At 42.6% G+C, this 21,153-nt stretch overlaps 1 protein-coding gene across 3 annotated transcripts in view; it reads right to left on the reverse strand.

The window, feature by feature from the left end:
• mapk12a (mitogen-activated protein kinase 12a) overlaps positions 1-21,153 on the reverse strand; it is a 122,118-nt gene that overhangs the window by 81,320 nt on the left and 19,645 nt on the right. For all 3 annotated transcript variants that reach the window (XM_073066411.1, XM_073066410.1, XM_073066412.1), the window contains exon 3: positions 9,526-9,584. In XM_073066411.1, the coding sequence (XP_072922512.1) occupies positions 9,526-9,584 (59 nt within the window). The remainder of the gene's footprint in view (positions 1-9,525; positions 9,585-21,153) is intronic.

A 21,153-nucleotide genomic window follows, 5' to 3' on the forward strand; every position in this document is an offset into this window, starting at 1 on the left:
TAGGATGAGTGAGTTATCCTATGAGAAGATACTGAGTAGGCCGGGCCTACGTTCTGTAGCAGTGAGAGTGTTTTCATTTCATTGAATAAAATTCATAGGGGATTTGTCAGAGTAAGTGCTGGCAGGTGAACACACTCTCTCGTTAGGACTTCACGTACTGATAAAGGAAACTATCTTGAAAATATTTGACAAACTCTATCCCATCTAGTCCATTTATAGTATGGAAGTCCCAATCAATATATGGAAATTTAAAATCACCCACTATATCAACCTTATGTTTGATAAGGTCTGTAATATACCCTCATTAATGTAGTCATACCTTTCTTATTCTGCATTTCCACCCAGAAAACCTCACTAATCGAGTTCTCCAGTCTGCCCTGACTGAGCACTGCCGTGACATTTCCCCTGACTTGTAACACCACCCCTCCCCCTTTAATTCTTCCCACTCTGTCACATCTAAAACAATGGAACCCCACAATACTGAGCTGCCAGTCCTGCCCCTCCTGCATCCAAGTCTCACCAATGGCTACATTATCATAATTCCAGGCGTTGATCCATGCCTTGAGCTCATTTAACACTGAACTATACGCAGCTCAGGACACTAGTCACACCATGCTCAACCTTTTGATAACTGACTTTGTCTGAAATCGTAACAATCTCTGTCTCCACAATCTCTCCACTATCTGTTCTGACACTCATCCTGCTGCAACTCAAATTTAACCCCCCCATCCTCCACACACTTGCAGTACTATAAAACCTTGCTGTTAGGATATTAATCCCCCTTCAGTTCAGGTGCAAACCATCTCTTCTGTACAGGTCCCACCTCCCCTGGAAGAGAGCCCAATGATCCAAAAATCTGATGCCCTCCCTCCTGCACCAACTGCTTAGCCACATGTGCCACATGTTAAACTGAATGATCTTCCTATTTCTGATCTCATTAGCATGTGGCACTGGTAGAATTCCTGAGATCACAACCCTGGAGGTCCTGTCCTTTAAATTAGCACCTAACTCCCTGAACTCACATTGCAGAACTTCATCACTCTTCCTGCCAATGTCATTGGAACCTACATGGACCACGACCTCAGACATATAGACTTCTTACAGAGGACGGCAGGACTGAACTCCAAACTTCATCGTCCTGAGCTGTAATCGCGTTGCACTATCTGCTATGCTATCTTGGTGCTCATGGTAGAGTTACATCGCAACCACCCCCCACAGTCTGTAGAATCATTTGACTGTATTAGAGCTAGGAAGCCAGTGACAACATCATGGGAAGTTTGACCTCTCATAGCTGCTGTCTCCAAAAGACAGCAGTGTTACACAACAGAGCCCACTAATGAACTGATGCTAACCAATCTCAGGTTCTGCAGGAATTTTTAGAACTGTGTTATTGAAAAAAAAAGTGGTAAACGAATCAAAGACATGGAGGAAGTAGGGTTTGATGGTCATATGAGAGAGAATAGGTGTTTAAAAATTAATAAAAACATTTAAAAAGAAAGAAAAGAAAAAGAATAGGTGACAGGAATGCACAGAAACAACAGGGGGAAAAAGCACTGATAAGCGCAAGAAATTCTGCAGATGCTGGAAATCCAAGTAACACACACAAAATGCTGGAAGAACTCAGCAGGTCAGGCAGCATCTATGGAAAAGAAAAAACAGATGACATTTTAGGACAAGATCCTTCTTCAGGACTGGAAAGGAAAGGGGAAGAAGCTAGAATAAAAAAGATGGGGGGGTGGAGATGGGAAGGAGGAAAACTAGAAGGTGATGAGTGAAGCCAGATGGGTGGGGAAGGTGAAGGGCTGATAGGAGAGGAAAGTGGACCTTGGGAGAAAGGAAAAGAGGAGGCAGTTAGATGGGATTGTTTTGCCAAATGGTTGAATCGCCTCCAATTGGGTTGTAACAGCAAAGATAGATAGATAGATAGATAGATAGATAGATAGATACTTTATTCATCCCCATGGGGAAATTCAACTTTTTTCCAATGTCCCATACACTTGTTGTAGCAAAACTAATTACATACAATACTTAACTCAGTAAAAAAAATATGATATGCATCTAAATCACTATCTCAAAAAGCATTAATAATAGCTTTTAAAAAGTTCTTAAGTCCTGGCGGTAGAATTGTAAAGCCTAATGGGGAGTATTGACCTCTTCATCCTGTCTGAGGAGCATTGCATCGATAGTAACCTGTCGCTGAAACTGCTTCTCTGTCTCTGGATGGTGCTATGTAGAGGATGTTCAGAGTTATCCATAATTGACCGTAGCCTACTCAGCGCCCTTCGCTCAGCTACCGATGTTAAACTCTCCAGTACTTTGCCCACGACAGAGCCCGCCCGCCTTCCTTACCAGCTTATTAAGACGTGAGGCGTCCCTCTTCTTAATGCTTCCTCCCCAACACGCCACCACAAAGAAGAGGGCGCTCTCCACAACTGACCTATAGAACATCTTCAGCATCTCACTACAGACATTGAATGACACCAACCTTCTAAGGAAGTTCAGTCGACTCTGTGCCTTCCTGCACAAGGCATCTGTGTTGGCAGTCCAGTCTAGCTTCTCGTCTAACTGTACTCCCAGATACTTGTGGGTCTTAACCTGCTCCACACATTCTCCATTAATGATCACTGGCTCCATATGAGGCCTAGATCTCCTAAAGTCCACCACCATCTCCTTGGTCTTGGTGATATTGAGATGCAATATTGGTCTATTAAGCAATATTGGTGATATTAAGTAACGCCTAGAACTTGGCACAGAAAAAGCTACTGAGATTATCAGTTAAATTTTGTTAACAAATTATGTGAGAACCTTGAAAGAGCTCTGTTGTGGTTTATAAAGGAACTATTGCTGAACCAAAGGATATTATGTTCAAAGATAAAGTGATAATGTTAACATAATGTGCTACTCACAAATCATACTGTCTGACCTCTCAAACCCCAGCTGCTCTGGGAACATTAGAAATAGGAAAAGGGATAAGCCATGATGCCAGTTAAGCAGCTCTGCCATTCAACTGTCACATTAATTCTTTTGCTGTTCAGTTTCTGTACAACTGAATTCACCATGAGTTCAGAAACCTGTCCTTCTTAACCTTGTACATAACCAATCAGAATCAGAAGCAGGTTCAATACCACTGGCATTCTGTATGTCATGAAATCTGTTGTTTTATGGCAGCAGTACGCTGTAATATATAATAATAAAAACTATACATTACAATAAGTATATATAAAAAAGTAGATTAAATCAAATAAGTAGTGCAAAAAACATGGGGAAAATGTATATTGAGGTAGTCTACTTGGGTTCAATGTCCATTCAGAAATCCGATGTCAGAGGGGGAAGAAGCTGTTCCTGAATTGTTGAGTGTGTGTCTTCAGACTCCTGTACCACCACCTTGATGGTAGCAATTAGAAGAGGGTATGTCCCAGGTGATGGGGGACCTTAATGATGGATGCCGCCTTTTTGAGGCATTGTCATTTGAAGGTGTCCTTCAATCATGTTCAAAGTTCAAAGTAAATTTACTGTCACAGTACACATGTCACCGTATACAACACCAAGGTTCATTTTCTTGTGAGCATACTCAACAAATTCATGATAGAAAAATAACCACAGCAGAATCAGTGGAAGTCTGCCCAGTTGGGCGTTCAACCAGTTTACAGAAGACAACAAACTGCAATTACAAACAAACAAACAAATAAATAATATTGAGTTCTTGAGATGAAGAGTCCTTGAAAGTGAGTCCATTGGTTGTGGGAACATTGCAATGATGGGGCAAGTGAAGTTGGGTGAAGTTACTCTCTTTGGTTCAACAGCCTGATGGTTGAGCGGCAGTAACTGTCCCTGAACCTGGGTCATGTGAGTCCTGAGACTCCTGTACCTTTGTCCTGATGGCAGCAACAAGAACAGAGCATGTCCTGGGTGGTGGGGGTCCCTGATGATGATCAGGAACTCTCATCACTTCAATAGCTGAGTATTCAATAGCCAAGCTGGTTCAAAAATTCTTAATATTACAGTTGTCAGAGTGAAATGGACAAATCCTTATCCTGAAGCCATGAACTCCATGTCTGAGCTCACCCACCAGCAGTTACTCTAACAAATCCCCTACAAATTTTATTCAATGAAATGAAAACACTGTGGTGACCCACTTCCCAGCGCACTCGAACCGGCTCACAGAGTGGCGCACGCCGGCATTGAGGCCGGTCCCAAAGAGGGCGCCGAGCCTGCTTCACCAGCAAGGGGAAAAGCCCGCGCGCGGGATGGGACTGTGAATACACGCCCCCGATCAGGAAGGCTTTAAAGCGAGGCCGCGAAGTTTGAATAAACCTCTTTTGCAACTGCAGCTCACCGACTCCATGTCGTTATTTCAGCGCTGCGTGTAGCACACTGCTACAACACTCCCATTCTTCTAGAGAATGTAGGCCTAGCCTACTCAGTAACTTCTCGTAGGATAACTCACTCATTCTAGGATTCAGTTTCATCAGCCTTCATCATAATGCTCCAAGGCAAGTGTGTCATTCCTTGACTAACAGGATACAATAGCTTGGGTGTGGTGCTACCAAAAGGTTACATATATATAGCTAGGGTGCCTAAGACCTTTGTACAATACTGTATTTGTCAATGTGGCATGGAGAGTGAATTTGTAAATTTGACAGGCGCAAAGGATATTGGGAATGGCGAGGGTGGAGTGCCACGGGACGGGTGTGGAACAGGTGGCAGAGAAGGAGTGCCAGGGTGGGCAGTGGCAAGGTTGCAGACACACCCAGCCCTGAGACACCAGGCAAGGTCATTTGATTCCAAACAATTGGTTTATTGATCGTTACAGAATGTCCCTCTGGTGCTTCCCGCTCTCTACTCTCTCCTTTCCCTTTTTCCCAACCACGATTCCCCTCTCCCTGCCCCCATTCCACTCTCAGTCCACAATAGAGACCCAGATCAGAATCAAGTTTATCATCACTCACATACGTCATGAAATTTGTTTTTTTTTGTGGCAGCAGTACAGTGCAATACATAAAATCACTACAGTACTGTGCAAAAGTCTTAGGCACCTTATGTATCATATATACATACGAATGTCTGCAAAGTTTTTGCCTAGTACTGTAAGTCAAAGGATTGTAGAGCAACGCAATATAGATATTGGTTCTACGACCCAACAAGTCCATGCTGACACAGTGCCTACGCAGCTTGTTCCAATTTCTGCATTCAGCCCATATCCCTGAAAGCCCCATATCTCCCTCAATGAAACTCCTCACTGTACATTCCTCAACCACCTCCTCTGGAACTCAATCTATGTACTCACTCTGCACGAATTAGTTGCCCCTGGGTCCCCTGATAAGTACATCAAATAGCCTTTGTTAATTGAGTTTTTAAATACACATAATATTGTTTAATATCGTGAACTTTTGAAAACGTTTGTTTTCTGGGAATTTTGTATGGGGATTATATTTTTATAATTTTCCCATGAACGGAATGAAATGCACTGCCTGCCACGACTGACAACTTTTGCAAACGTGAGCAAAAGGATTCCAAAACAGACCTTGCAGGCAAATTTCCAAAATGTGATCAGTATTGTACATCAACAGTCAAGTAAACATCAAAAAGAAGAAGCAATAATGCCAAAAGTTAATGTTCATTCATTTGTCATGTGCCGTGTCGTGTGACACAGGCGATCACAGTCTCATGACCTAGATTGTACTTGGCAAATTTTTCTACAGAAATTGTTTGCCATTGCATTCTTCTGGGCAGTGCCTTTATCAGAGACTTCAGAGACCATCTACCACCTGCCCCCCAGGCTTCACGTGACCCTGATCGGGAGGGGTGGGGCAGGGATAACCAGGTGCTACACCTTGCCCAAGGGTGACCTGCAGGATGGCGGAGGGAAGGAGCACCCTACACCTCCTTTGGAAGAGACGTATCTCCACCCCAGCACCCAAAAGTTAATGATAAATATTAAATTGTCCTTAAGCTGTGTCTAAGTGGAGTAAGCGTTATTGATACGAGTGAAATTGATGATGGTGTAAATATGGAGCTGCAGGCACAGAATGCTGAAGGAACTCAGCAGGTCAGGCAGCATCCGAACAGTTGATGTTTCAGGCCAATCTGAAACACTGGCTCCTCAATGCTGCCTGACCTGATGAGTTCCTCCAGCATTGTCTAAGTGTTATTAATGGCATGAACCAAGGAAATCCAAGGCCACCACAACCACATTAATTAGTCAGAGCAATTTAACACGCTGGATATCCAGACATTCACTGTCCAACAGAGTGATGGGACAGAGTTGGAATCAGATTTTATAGCACCAACATATGCCATGAAATTTGTAGTTTTTGCATCAGCAGTACATTCCAATACATAATAATAAAAAACTATGAAATACAGTGAGCATTTATGTACATATAGGTAATAATTCGACTGGGCATCGCTGAAAGTCACGGAGCTAGTGAACGAACAGGCAGCATGCAAGAGAATTCCTGGAAGCGTGGTTTTCCACAAACAATTCTGTAAGTAAACACCTAGACCTCAATCCTATTTGTGGGCTGTCACGGGCAAAATTCCACACCACAGAACACAAATTTGGCCACACAACCAATCATTGATGAGACTTCCTCTCCACATCACAACTGAGTTTCCAAAGTGACATCCAATCAGCTGACTGAGAAGTATATAAAGGCCAAGCATTCAGAGGACACACCACAATCAACAGCGCACTGTTGTGATGAAACGTTTTCAAGTAAATTGCTAAGAATCATTGAGTGTGTGCCTTCAGGTACGTCCTCCCTGATGATAGCAATGAGAAAAGGTCATGTCCTGGGTGATGGGGGTCCTTAATAATGGATGCCTCCTTTTTGAGGCATCGGCCTTTGAAGATGTCCTGGATGCTATGGAGTCTAGTGCCCATAATGAAGCTGAGTTCACAACTTTCTGAAGCTTCTTTCAATCCTGTGCACCAGCCCTCCCACCCCATACCAGACCGTGATGCAGAATCTATCCCTCCAACAAATATTGGTGCCACTGCTTTTTCTAAGCTCACTTTAAATACACGATGGAGAGAATAATCGAAATAAACTAAACTTGTCCACAAGGGTTCAGAAATTGTGGAAAACCTTTGGAATTAACTTAATGGCGAAGCTGTCAGTGAAAACTGATTTCAAAGATGAAACTGACAGTAATTTCTGGAACCTGCCACATCCCAGGTTTCCATCTATCCCAAATGATCCACAATAACGAAAGGGGATGGTTGAGTGAGGGATTTCCAGTCTGATCATTTCCACAGAGTTAGTCATAGAGTCATAGAACAGAAACAGGCCTTTTGACCCATCTAGTCTGTGCCAAACCCTTTAAACTGTCTACTACCATCGACCTACACTGGGGCCATATCCCTCCATACCCCCACCATCAACATACCTATCCAAACTTCCCTTAAACTTCAAAATCAAGCTTGCTTGTGCCAGTAATTTGTTCCACACTCTCACAACCCTCTAAGAAAAGAAGTTTTCCCTCATGTTCCTCTTAACCCCAACATCAATGCAAAAAGCCTGCTTGCATTTACCCTATCTATACCCCTCATAATTTTGTATACCTCTATCAAATCTCCTCTCAATCTTCTACTTTCCAAGGAATAAAGTCCTAACCTATTCTGTCTTTCTTTATAATTCAGGTCCTCCAGACCCAGCAACATCCTTGTAAATTTTTTTTTTGTACTCTTCCAACCTTATTTACATCTTTCCTGTAGGTAGGTTCCTGTAGGACAAGGCTCCAAATTAGCCTCAATGTCTTATACAGTTTCAACGTAACATCCCATCTCCTCTACTCAATTTATGAAATCCTATCTACCAAAAGCTATCTTTGCGACTCTATCTTCTTGTGGTGCAGCTTTCAATGAATTATGGACCTGTACTCCCAAATCCCTTTGTTCTACCACACTCCTCAGAGATCTGCTATTCACTATGTAAGACCTACCCTGGTTGTCCCCACAGAAGTGCAACACTTACACCTCCTGCAGATTTGGAAATAATGACTTTGCCTAATAAGCTCAGCCCTGCTAAAATTTGCCCTGTCTGTGCCTGGAGACAGGGACCGCAACAATTACTGAGCACCACCTTCTGTGGTAAACTATGTATACCTGTCTGGACACACCCCTCTGCTGACTGCTCCTGTGGCTCCTCCCACAGACCCCTGTATAAAGCAATGATTGGGGCACTGCTCCTCCCTCAGTCTTTGAGATGTCGTGCTCCCTTTTGCTGTTAATAAAAGCCTATTGTTCACTTCCATTCTCCGAGAGTTATTGATGGTACATCAACGTTCCTGGCCCCACATCCAGATTTCTGCACAGGCCCTACCCACTCCAGCGGGGTCTGGACTGAATGGAGTGCAGATGACTGATGCCACTCCATTGTTCTACCAACAGTAAAGTAAGTAAAGGATTTCAGTCCCATTGTTTTTGAATTAAAACAAACATGACTTCATTGACTCTCCTTGATTTAAAACAATTTAAAGTTTGGTGTGGAATTGTCTTCACAATAATTTTACACTTTTTTCTGCATCTGGTTTAGTAGACTTCCAGCCTTTACTGTTAGGAACCATTTGTTTGTTCATTATGTGCCATGTTGTATGACATGGGCGATCATGGTCTTTCCATGACCATGATTGATTGTTCTTGGCAACTTCTTCTACACAGGTGTTTGCCACTGCCTTCTGGACAGTGCCTTTACAAGACGGGTGACCCTGGCCATTATCAATACTCTTCAGAGATTGCCTGCCTGGTGTCAGTGGTCGCATAACCAGGACTTGTGATGTGCACCGGCTGCTCATACGACTGTCCACCACCTGCTCCCATGGCTTCACGTGACTGGGGGTCTAAGCAGGTGACCTTCAGGCTAGCAGAGGGAAGGAGCGCCTGACACCTCCTTTGGTGTAGATATAGCTCCTCCCCAATGAATTTACCTCTACAATTTGTCCAAGTGACAATTTTGCTTTGTAAAGCTTGATAGTAAGTGTGACTGGTCCATCTGACCATCTCTTCCCTGCTTCTCAATGTCTCCCCTAGTATAAGACTCAAAAGTTGGATTTCATGAGTTCAGGGTGCTGTGGTCAAATGTAATACCTTAATTACCACTCTCACTAAGATCAAGACAATGTGCACAAACAGGGAACTAGGGACTTTGACATTAAGCTACATATTAGGGGTTCCCAACTTGTGGTCAATGGACCCCTTGATTAATGGCAAGGCTTCATGGCTTAATAAAAGGTTGGGAACCCCTGACATAGACGATCGAATCCTCTGCCACCTCATCACCACATATATGTAAGCTTGCTGCATTTCAATGGATTTAAAATACTGTGTCTAACAATGAAGTCCTGTGTGACACTGGTCAAGGTTAGAAAATGTCAGCTGTCCTGGGCATTAATAACCTGAAGCTCACTGTTTAGTCTTTGGTATAGGAAACTTCATTATACATGTGTATCTACCTCTTCTACATTGTGTTGTCAACAGATAATATTGTTATTCCCAAATAAATTATAGAATTAAAAACTTACAGATCATGAAATTTCTCCAAAGACAGATCCGGTGTAAAAACATCCAACAGCCCAATAACCTAGAGAAAAGAAAACATAATACTTTTACACTTGATTTATGATTATTATCCACACATCTGGAAGAAATAGAAAATAAAAAAAATAAATCACATCAGTTATTTTTTTTCATTTTTCAAAATGATTTAATATCTGAACTACTTTTACTTTTATTGCTCCTAAAGGGGCTCACCAAAATGCTTCTCAAAGCTCAAAGTAAATTTTTATTATCAAACTACATACATGTCACCATATACAACCTTGATACTCATTTCCTTGTGGGCATCCATAGAATAGTAACTATAACAGAATCAATGAAAGTTCAACCAGAGTGAAGAAGACAACAAACTGTGGAATTGCAAAAGGAAGAAACAGAAATACAAATAAATAAACAATAAATATTGAGGACAGGAGATTATGTGTCCTTGAAATTCAGCCCATGGGTCGTGGGAACATTTCAATGATGGGGCAAGTGAAGTTGAGTGAAGTTACCCCCTTTTGTTTGAGAGACTGATGGTTGAGGGGTAGTAACTGTTCCTGAGCCTGGTTCTGTTAATAAACAGGAAGTATTTGATGAACGTGCAATAAGATACAATGAAATAGAGCATGCCTAAATCAGAAACGCAAATCGTAATTTGAATACATTAGTCTGGAGGCAGGAAAGGAAGATCTATAGTATTTTAGATATTCTGGGTTCTTTTTCTGATACATAAAACTATTAGTTACTGCCCATTACACCGCTTGCATTTAAGACAAGAAGGAGTTGGACTCTCTCTCATCACGTGCCCAATCTATCTCCAACATTTCCTCATGATGATTGTGGCTATGTCATCTTAATGACACTGAAGGAGTACAGCATGGTTGGAGATTTTTCTTGTCATAAAATATGGAGGATCTTACAGAGGCATGGTGTGGAATGAAAACAGCTTGGCAAATTTGTTCTCTGTCACGCGCCAGCATTCTGACCCATGGTTTAGTGTAGGCAGAACACGGCTCTGGTACAGCTTCATCTTGGTTAGTGTAAAACATTTCCCTTTTGATAAAGGCAAATAGATATAATTTTTTCTTCAGTGGCCCAACACATAGATGCAATCACATGGAAGGTGTGCCAGTATCTTTACTTTCTTAGGAGATGGAGGGGATCTGGTCTGTCACCCAGTACTCTAACTTCTCCAGATGTACTGTTCCATCACGGACAGGTACAACAATTCAGATGTGTAGGAACACACAAACCCTCTGAGAGTAATAGACTCTGCCCAGTATATCATGGACATATCCCTCCCCACCATTGCCTATATCTACACGAGGTGCTCCCCCAAGAAGGCAACATCTTTAATCAAAGATCCCTGTCTCCCAGGCCATGCTATGTTTTTGTAGCTGTCATTGGACAAGAGGTAGAGAGGTCCAAAGTACCACACCATCAGGTTCAATATTCAGCCATTTGGTTCTTGAACCAATCAGTAGTACCCTCATCTCTACAGTTAAGCAACATTCTGACCACTTTGTCCTATAATAGACTTCCTGCTTTTTGTTCTAATTGTGTTTTTATCTTGTAGAAAATGTGTACAATTTACAGTACTGTGCAAAAGTCAGGCACATATATATAACTAGGGTACCTAAGACTTTTGAACAGTACTGCATTTGTCGATGTGGAGTGGAGTGCCATGGGAGGAGTTGGGACAGGTGGCAGAGAAGGAGAGACAGGCTGGTGGGGGTGGTGTGGGTGCAGACACACCCAGCCCTGAGACACCAGGCAAGGGCATTTGATTCCAAACAATTGGTTTATTGATCGTTACAGAATGTTTCTCTGGTGCTTCCCACTCCTTCCCCTCTCTCTTCCCCTTTTCCCAACTATGATTCCCCTCTCCCTTCCCCCTTCCCACTCTCAGTCCACAACAGAGGCCCATATCAGAATCAGGTTTATCATCACTCACATATGCCATGACATTTGTCTTTTTTTTGCGGCAGCAGTACAGTGCAACACAAAAAACTACTGCAGTAAAAGGTCACATAGTTATATACTGTAAATGTGCCTCAGACTTCAGCATAGTATTGTATGCTTATTTAGTTTTTTCCTGTGAATGCTGCCTATCTGATGCTATGTGTCTGTGATGCTGCTGAAAAGAAGTTTTTCATTACACTTGTGTGTGCATGTACGTGCAGATGACAATAAATTCCACTTTGACTCTCAAAAAGGCAACACATGCAGAAATTTCTTGATTAATGGATATTCTTGTGTATTTTCACAATTATACTATCAGCCCTTTGGAGTGCACACACATGCCTTTTGTTTCTTCTGGTTAAAAAGAAATTTCCCTCCCCCATCTTTCTGCTTCTATTTCCCACTCTGGCCTCTTACCTCTTCTCCTCAGCTGCGTATCACCTCTCCCAGTGTCCCTCCTTCTTCCCTTTCTCCCTTGGTCCTTTCCGCTCTCCTATCAGATTCCTTCTCCATCCCTTTACCTTTCCCACCCAATTGGCTTCACCTATCAACTTCTCGCTATCCTCCTTCTCTTTCCCCTCACCTTTTTATTCTGGCGTCTTCCCCCTTCCTTTTCACTCCTGAAGAAGAGTCTCGGCCCAATAGCATCCACTGCTTATTCATTTCCATAGAGGATTAACTGACCTGCTGAGTTCCTCCTGCATTTTGTATGTGTTGTTCTAGATTTCCACCATCTGCAGAATCTCTTGTGTTTTTGATTTACAAAGTTATGATTCATTATAATGAACAGACTGTCATTATCTGTACAAGAGAAATGCAATGTAGCAAAATGCTCCTAATACTTTTTGTTCAGCATTTTTGATTGGCAAAAATATATTGAACATGATATATTCCAGGAGTATGTCCTTCCTCTTAAGCCAAGAAATGCCTATTGTGAACTAGCAGCTGTTTTAAAACTCTGCCTGTGTCTTTTCAAGTCAAGTCAAGTCAAGTCACTTTTTATTGTCATTTCAACCATAACTGCTGGTACAGTACACAGTAAAAATGAGACAATTTTTTTTCAGGACCATGGTGCTACATGAAACAATACAGAAACTACACTGAACTACGTAAAAACAACACAAAACTACAGTAGACTACAGACCTACCCAGGACTGCATAAAGTGCACAAAAAAGTGCAGGCATTACAATAAATAATAAACAAGACAATAGGCACAGTAGAGGGCAGTAAGTTGGTGTCAGTCCAGGCTCTGGGTATTGAGGAGTCTGATCGCTTGGGGGAAGAAACTGTTACATAGTCTGGTTGTGAGGGCCCGAATGCTCCGGCCCCTTTTCCCAGATGGCAGGAGGGAGAAGAATTTGTATGGGGGGGGGGGGGTGCATGGGGTCCTTCATAATGCTGTTTGCTTTGCGGATGTAGTGTGTGGTGTAAAAATCTGTAATGGCGGGCAGAGAGACCCCGATGATCTCAGCTGACCTCACTTCTATTGACTTCTATGGAAGAGGTGACCCCCCAACCCCCTCCCAAGGTAGCAGTGTTTAGGTCAACATTTAAAAATAAGTAGTTGCTAAGTTTTTATCTGGGTTTGGGAGCATATGGGGGCTTTCTGTTCAGGGGTATATCCCACGGCCCAGATTTACTCACAGTTGGGTCTCCCAGATTGTATCCCATCAGAGTTATGCTCATTACTGAGGGGTGGGCAGAGCACACCAGGATGCCAGCATGCAAGATATTCAACTGAACTTTATTGATAACCCTGCTTGTACAGTATGGGAACTCCTCCCATGTGGGCGTGGCTAAATGAATGGCACAGGAATGACGCTATTAACTACCATTACGATCAGTGGTTGATGGAAACTGGTTGGAAGAAGGTATCCTGGTTTAGGTGTCGAATAAAGGAGCTGCCTAACTGACTGTCTCCTGACTGCTCCCATCACTGGCACAGACTGTAAAGCTGGCAGGTATTTGAGACTGGTCACAATACCATATCATGCGAGATCAATAAAACAGAGGATTATGTTAGTGTATCAGAGTAGGAGGATTAAATGTACTCTCCAGTTTCTTCACCATGTTCACTGATATGTGTAGCACTGTGCGGAAGATTTAGGCAGATATGTATAGCTCGGGTGCCGAAGACTTTTGCACGGTACTGTATTTGTCAACGTGGAGCGGAGAGCGAGGCTGTAAATCTGGAGATCAAAGGACGTTGGGAATGGCGACCGTGGAGGGGTGTGTGACAGGTGGGAGAGAAGGAGTGCCAGAGGCAGAGGGGGTGGCGCAGGTGCAGACACCAGGCAAGGTCATTTGATTCCAAACAATTGGCTTATTGATCTTTACAGAATGACTCTCTGGTGCTTCCTGTTCCTTCCCCTCTCCCTTCCCCTTTTCCCAACCATGATTCCCCTCTCCCTGCCCCCTTCCCACTCTCAGTCCACAATAGAGACCCAGATCAGAATCAGGTTTATCATCATTCACATATGTCACGAAATTTGTTTGTTTCCTGTTAGCACTACAGTGCAATACATACAATTGCCTAGTTATATATATGTGCCTACAGTATTGTATATTTATACCTATATACTTTACTGTGCAAAAGTCTTAGGTATATGTAAAAAAAAATCTGTAAAGATGCTTTCAAAAATAATGAAATGGAAAGTTTTGAAATATCAAAAAAATTACTACGAAGACCAGTAAACAATTAGAAAAAAAAAATCAATATCTGGTGTGACCACCCTTTGCCTTTAAAACTGCATCAATTCCCTTAGGTACACCGCCGTCGTGCAGTTTTACTAGAAAATTGGCTCGTTGGTCGTTCCAAGCATCTTGAAGAACTTGCCAAACTTCTTCTGCAGGCTTTGGCTGTCTCACTTGTTTCTGTCTCTCCAGGAAATCCCAGACAGCCTCAGTGATGTTGAAATCAGGGCTCTGTAGAGGCCACACCATCTGAAACCGTATGAAAAATCTAGGGTGCTTAAGACTTTTGCACGGCACTGTATATAATACAGATGCACCATTGAGAACATTCCAACTGATTGCATCACCATCTGGTGTGGTGGGGCCACTACACAGGAAAAAGCTGCAGAAAGTTATAAACTCAGTCAGCTCCATCAGGGGCACTAGCCTTCCCAGCAACCAGGACATCTTCAAAAGGCAATGCCTCAAATTGCTCTCTTCTCATTGCTATCGTCAAGGAGGACGTACAGAAGCCTGAAGACGGACACTCAACGATTCAGGATCAGCTTCTTCCCCTCTACCATCCAATTTCTGAATGGACGTTGAACCCATGAACACTACCTCACCACTTTTCCCTCTCTTTTACACTACTCATTTAATTTTAAATTTCTATCTATACTTACTGTAATTTATTATTATGTGCTGTAATGTATTGCCTCTGCAAAACAACACATTCCACAACAGATATCTGTTGAGGTGAATAGAATGTGGTATAGGATTAATGCGTGGCTGAGGGATTGGAGCAGGGGGCAGGGATTCAGTTTTCTGGATCATTGGGACCTCTACTGGGGCAGGTGTGACCTGTACAAAAAGATCGGGTTGCACTTGAATCCCAGGGGGACCAATATCCTGGCAGGAAGGTTTGCTAAGGCTATTGGGGATAGTTTAAACTAGAATTGCTAAGGGGTGGGAACCAAACTGAAGAGACAGAGGAAGGGGCGGTTCACAGATAGAGAAAGCTTGTAGACAGTGCAAGAGGAAGAATAGGCAGGTGATAGCGAATGGATGTGCTCAGACTGATGGTTTGAGATGTGTCTATTTTAATGCAAGGAGTATTATGAACAAAGTGGATGAGCTTAGAGCATGGATCAGCACTTGGAGCTATAACGTTGTGGCCATTACAGAGATGGATGCCTCAGGGGCAGGAATGGTTACTTAGAGTGCCAGGCTTTAGATGTTTCAGAAAGGACAGGAATAGAGGCAAAAGAGGCGGGGGCATGGCACTGCTGATCAGAGATAGTGTCACAGCTGCAGAAAAGGAGGAAGTCATGGAGGGATTGTCTGCAGAGTCTCTGTGGGTGGAAGTTAGGAAGGGGTCAATAACTACTGGGTGGTTTTATAGACCACCCAATAGTAACAGAGACATCAAGGAGCAGATAGGGAGACAGATTCTGGAAAGATGTAATAATAACAGGGTTGTTGTGGTGGGGGATTTTAATTTCCCTAATATTGATTAGCATCTCCCTAGAGCAAGGGGTTCAGATTGGGGTGGAGTTTGTTAGGTGTGTTCAGGAAGGTTTCTTGATGCAATATGTAGATAAGCCTACAAGAGGAGAGGCTGTACTTGATCTGGTGTTGGGAAATGAACCTGGTCAGGTGTCAGATCTCTCAGTGGGAGAGCATTTTGGAGATCAATTCTATCTCCTTTACCATAGCTTTGGAGAGGGATAGGAACAGACAAGTTAGGAAAGCGTTTAACTGGAGCGAGGGGAAATATGAGGCTATCAGGGAGGAACTTGGAAGCACAAATTGGGAACAGATGTTCACCAGGAAATGTACGGCAGAAATGTGGCAAATGTTCCAGGGGATTATTGCGTAAGAGTTCTGCCTAGGCACGTTCCAATGAAACAGGGAAAGGATGACGGTACAGGAACTATGGTATACAAAGGCTGTTTAAAATCTAGTCAGGAAGAAAAGCTTACAAAAAGTTCAAAAAACTAGGTAATGATAGAGATCTAGAAGATTATAAGGCTAGCAGGAAGGAGTTTAAGAAACAAATTAGGAGAACAAGAAGGGGCCATGAGAAGGCCTTGGCGGACAGGATTAAGGAAAACCCCAAAGCATTCTACATGTATGTTAAGAGCAAAAGGATACGACGTGAGAGAATAGGACCAATCAATATGACAGTGGAGAAGTGTCTATGGAACCGGAGGAGATAGCAGAGGTACTTAATGAGTACTTTGCTTCAGTATTCACTACGGAAAAGGATCTTGGTGATTATAGGAATGACTTACAGCGGACTGAAAAGCTTGAGCATATAGATATTAAGAAAGAGGATGTACAGGAGTTTTTGGAAAGCATTAAGTTGGATAAGTCACCAGGACCAGACGAGATGTACACCAGGTTACTGTGGGAGGCGAGGAAGGAGATTGCTGAGCCTCTGGCGATGATCTTTGCATTATCAATGGGGACAGGAGAGGTTCTGGGGGATTGGTGGTTGCTAGACCAATGAGGCTTACTTCAGTGGTTGGTAAGTTGATGGAAAAGATCCTGAGAGGTAAGATTTATGAACATTTGGAGAGGTATAATATGATTAGGAATAGCCAGCATGGCTTTGTCAAGGGCAGATCATGCCTTACGAGCCTGATTGAATTTTTTGAGCATGTGACTAAACACAGTGATGAAGGTAGATCAGTAGATGTAGTGTATATGGATTTCAGCAAGCCATTTGAGACATTGCTTTGGGGATCCAGAATTGGCTTGCCCACAGAAGGCAAAGAGTGGTTGTTGATGGGTCATTTTCTGCATGGAGGTCAGTGACCAGTGGAGAGCCTCAGGGATCTCTTCTGGGACCCCCTACTCTATAAATGACCTGGATGAGGAAGTGGAGGGATGGGTTAGTAAATTTGCTGATGACACAAAGGTTGGGGGTGTTGTGGATAGTGTGGAGGGTTGTCAGAGGATATAACAGGACATCGATAGGTTGCAAAACTGGGCTGAGAAATGGCACATGGGGTTCAACCCAGGTAAGTGTGAGGTGGTTCATTTTGGTAGATCAAATATGATGGCAGAATATAGTATTAATGGTAAGACTCTTCTTGGCAGTGTGGAGGATCAGAGAGATCTTGGGATCCGAGTCCATAGGACACTGAAAGCTGATACACAGGCTGACTCTATGGTTAAGAAGGCATATGGTGTATCAGCCGTCATCAACCATGGGATTGAGTTTAGGAGCTGAGAGGTAATGTTACAGCTATATAGGACCCTAGTCAGACCCCACTTGGAGTACTGTGCTCAGTTCTGGAGTATTGTGTGCAGTTTTGGTCCCCTAATCTGAGGAAAGACATTCTTGCCATAGAGGGAGTACAAAGAAGGTTCACCAGATTGATTCCTGGGACGGCAGGACTTTCATATGAAGAAAGACTGGATCGACTAGGCTTATACTCACTGGATTTTAGAAAATTGAGGGGGGGATCTTATTGAAATGTATAAAATTCTAAAGGGATTGGACAGGCTAGATGCAGGAAGATTGTTTCTAATGTTGGGGAAGTCCGGAACGAGGGGTCACAGTTTAAGGATAAAGGGGAAGCCTTTCAGGACCGAGATGAGGAAAAACTTCTTCACACAGAGAGTGGTGAATCTGTGGAATTCTCTGTCACAGGAAACAGTTGAGGCCGGTTCATTGGCTATATTTAAGAGGGAGTTAGATATGGCCCTTGTGGCTAAAGGGATCAGGGGGTATGGAGAGAAGGCAGGTACAGGGTTCTGAGTTCGATGGTCAGCCACGATCATACTGAATGGCAGTGCAGGCTCAAAGGGCCGAATGGCCTACTCCTGCACCTATTTTCTCTGTTTCTATGTTTCTGGTCGCCTCACTACAGAAAGGATGTGGAAGCCATAGAAAGGGTGCAGAGGAGATTTACAAGGATGTTGCCTGGAATGGGGAGCTTGCCTTATGAGAATAGGTTGAGTGAACTCGGCCTTTTCTCCTTAGAGCGACAGAGGATGAGAGGTGACCTGATAGAGGTGTATAAGATGATGAGAGGCATTGATGGTGTGGATAGTCAGAGGCTTTTTCCCAGGGCCGAAATGGTTGCCACAAGAGGACACAGGTTTAAGGTGCTGGGGAGTAGGTACAGAGGTGATGTCAGGGGTAAGTTTTTTACTCAGAGAGTGGTGAGTGCGTGGAATGGGCTGCCGGCAATGGTGGTAGAGGCAGAAACGATAGGGTCTTTTAAGAGACTCCTGGACAGGTACATGGAACTTAGAAAAATAGAGGGCTATAGGTAACACTAGGCAATTTCTAAGGTAAGGATGGACATGTTCAGCACAGCATTGTGGGCCGAAGGGCCTATACTGAGCTGTAGGTTTTCTATGTTCTATAAAAGACCTGATTCAGATTCTGATTATGACTTACTTTTGAGATGGTAAAGATAATGACCTAGTCCAGTTCAACAGGATCCTGTCCCTTACATTTCATTTTGCCAATTCCTCTTTGTAAGCACTTATTGAACGGATGCCAAGCCGATGAGTTGTGCAGTGGAGCAGCCTGACAGCCATATCAACTGAACGCTTTCCCATTGAGAACAAAGAAAGAAATTGTAAATGTCTACAAAAATTGTAAATTTAATTAATAATCAGCAGAACACAATGTAATTTACATTTCTGGATATCTGCGTTCTCTCTTGCTGCGTTCTTCACAGAAAAACCTAAACTGCAGCATTCCAAACAATAAATTGAAAGCACTATAATGGGAAAATTGAATTATTTACTTTGACAGTGAAAGGCAATTCAAACTGCGGCAGTGTTTAACAACTTATTTTAAAAGGCTGAATTTTTATCAGTTTATTTTTGTCAGATTCGGTAGGCAAACCCCAAACTATTACATTGAGTCCGTCAAAACTTGAGAGGGTCCAGAGGAGGATCACAAATATGATCCCGGGGAATGAAAGGGTTAACATATGACCAGCATTTGATGGCTCTGGGCCTGTATTCACTGGAGTTTAGAAGAATGAGGAGTTCTCACTGAAACCTACGAATATTGAAAGCCCTAGAGAGAGTGGATGTGGAGAGGGTATTTCCTATAGTGGAGGGATCTAGAACTAAAGGGCACAGCCTCAGAATACAGGGATGTCCATTTAGAACTTGGATGAGGAGGAATTTCTTTGGCCAGTGGATGGTGAATCTGTGGATTTCATTGCCACAGGCGGCTGTGGGGGCCAAAACACTGGGTATATTTAAAGCGAAGGTTGATTAATCCGAGCGTCAAACGTTACAGGGAGAAGGCAGGAGAATGGGATTGAGAGGGATAATAAATCAGCCATGATGGAATGGCAGTACCTTCCTTAACAATGTTAACAGTCTGTTTAGCCATCAAATTTCCATGAAAGCAACAGGGAAAGGAATTTCAAACCACAACCAAATTTCACAGAATAATTTTGCTCTTGGATCTCCTGAAGTTTCCGAACATTGACAATATACAGAATTTAGAACAGTGCAGGATTGGACAGGCCATTTAGTCTATGATCTTGCACGCTTGATATATTGGGAACTTGACCAAAATAAGTTATTGACAACTATTTGCCTGCATGTCTAAACGTAGTTTTTTTAAATAAAGAATGCACATTAAAGGGTGAGGTTTAGGAGCTATGGTATGTAGCGGTTAGCATAACGCTATTACAGCTTGGGGCATCAGAGTTCAGAGTTCAATCCCAGAATCCCAGAATGATAGAACTTGTTTTATCATTAGTCTCCAAGTACCCCGAAACCTCGTCCTTAATAATAGACTTCAACACTTTCCCAACCACTGAGGTTAGGCCAACTGGCCTATAATATCCTTTCTTTTGCCTTCCTCCCTTCTTAAAGAGTGGAATGACATTTGCAATTTTCCAAACCTCCAGAAATATGTCAGTATCAAGAGATTCTTGAAAGATGTGTCTGTCATTTCTTCAGCAACTTCTTTTAGAACTCTGGGATGTAGTCCATCTGGTCCAGGCGACTTAACCGCCTTAAGACCTTTCAGTTTGCCTAACACTTTTCCTTTGTAATAGCAATGGCACTCACTCCTGCTCCCTGATACTCGTGCACTTCAAGCACACACCCAGTGTCTTCCACAGTGAAGATTAATGCAAGGTACTTATTACGTTCATCCACCATTTCTTTGTCCCAAATTGAAGGGATTGGGTCAGGGAAGTAGGTGACCAGAAATGAAGGATTTTAAAGAGAGTATTGTTGAGTTTAGGTATCTGTTGATCTTGGACTTATTAGTTAGGTATAGTAGCTTGGTTATTATACAGCACAGTACGAGATGAATCTTTCGCAGACATTTTGTATACTGCACCAAGGAATCACTAGGGAATTTGCAATTCAGATTAGCACCAGAACTGTATAATGGCCAAGTCAGTTTTCTGAGTCCCGAAATATCTCAACAGCTTCGATCCAAATTATACCCCCTTCTTGCCCTTTTGTTAGGAAGCTCACAAAATGCAAAGTGAATGGATTAACACTTTCTTGCCCAATCATGAAAAAAGCCACTGAATGAAACCAGCGCCAACAGCCACATATCAACAACATTAAATACTAAGGTGGAGCAGCAACCAAAAAGAGATGTAATTGTGCTCTTTAAGTCGTTGAAGTAATCCGTCAATATAGTACAGAAATATTCTAAACTAGTGGTAGTGGCCATACTTGTAATTTAATATAACAATGTAAATCTGCATTAATATCAGTGACTGTCAATAATAGTGATTATCAGAATTTACAGTTGAAGTTATTTATAGTTAAGTGCTCATTGTTATCAAAGTAAAGAGATCTACAATAAATATATTGCTTAAGAGCACTATTAAAATATTTTAGAGTTAATATGACCTTGTCCCTGCAAACAGTGTGTTTTGAATTACTCTCAATTCTGTGCTCTGCCCTTAGGTATATAGCCTTTGAAACTTCAGTTCCCGTGGAACCCATCTTTTACAGAAGC

The sequence above is a fragment of the Hemitrygon akajei genome, chromosome 14 (assembly GCF_048418815.1).
Source record: "Hemitrygon akajei chromosome 14, sHemAka1.3, whole genome shotgun sequence".
Lineage (NCBI taxonomy): Eukaryota > Metazoa > Chordata > Chondrichthyes > Myliobatiformes > Dasyatidae > Hemitrygon > Hemitrygon akajei.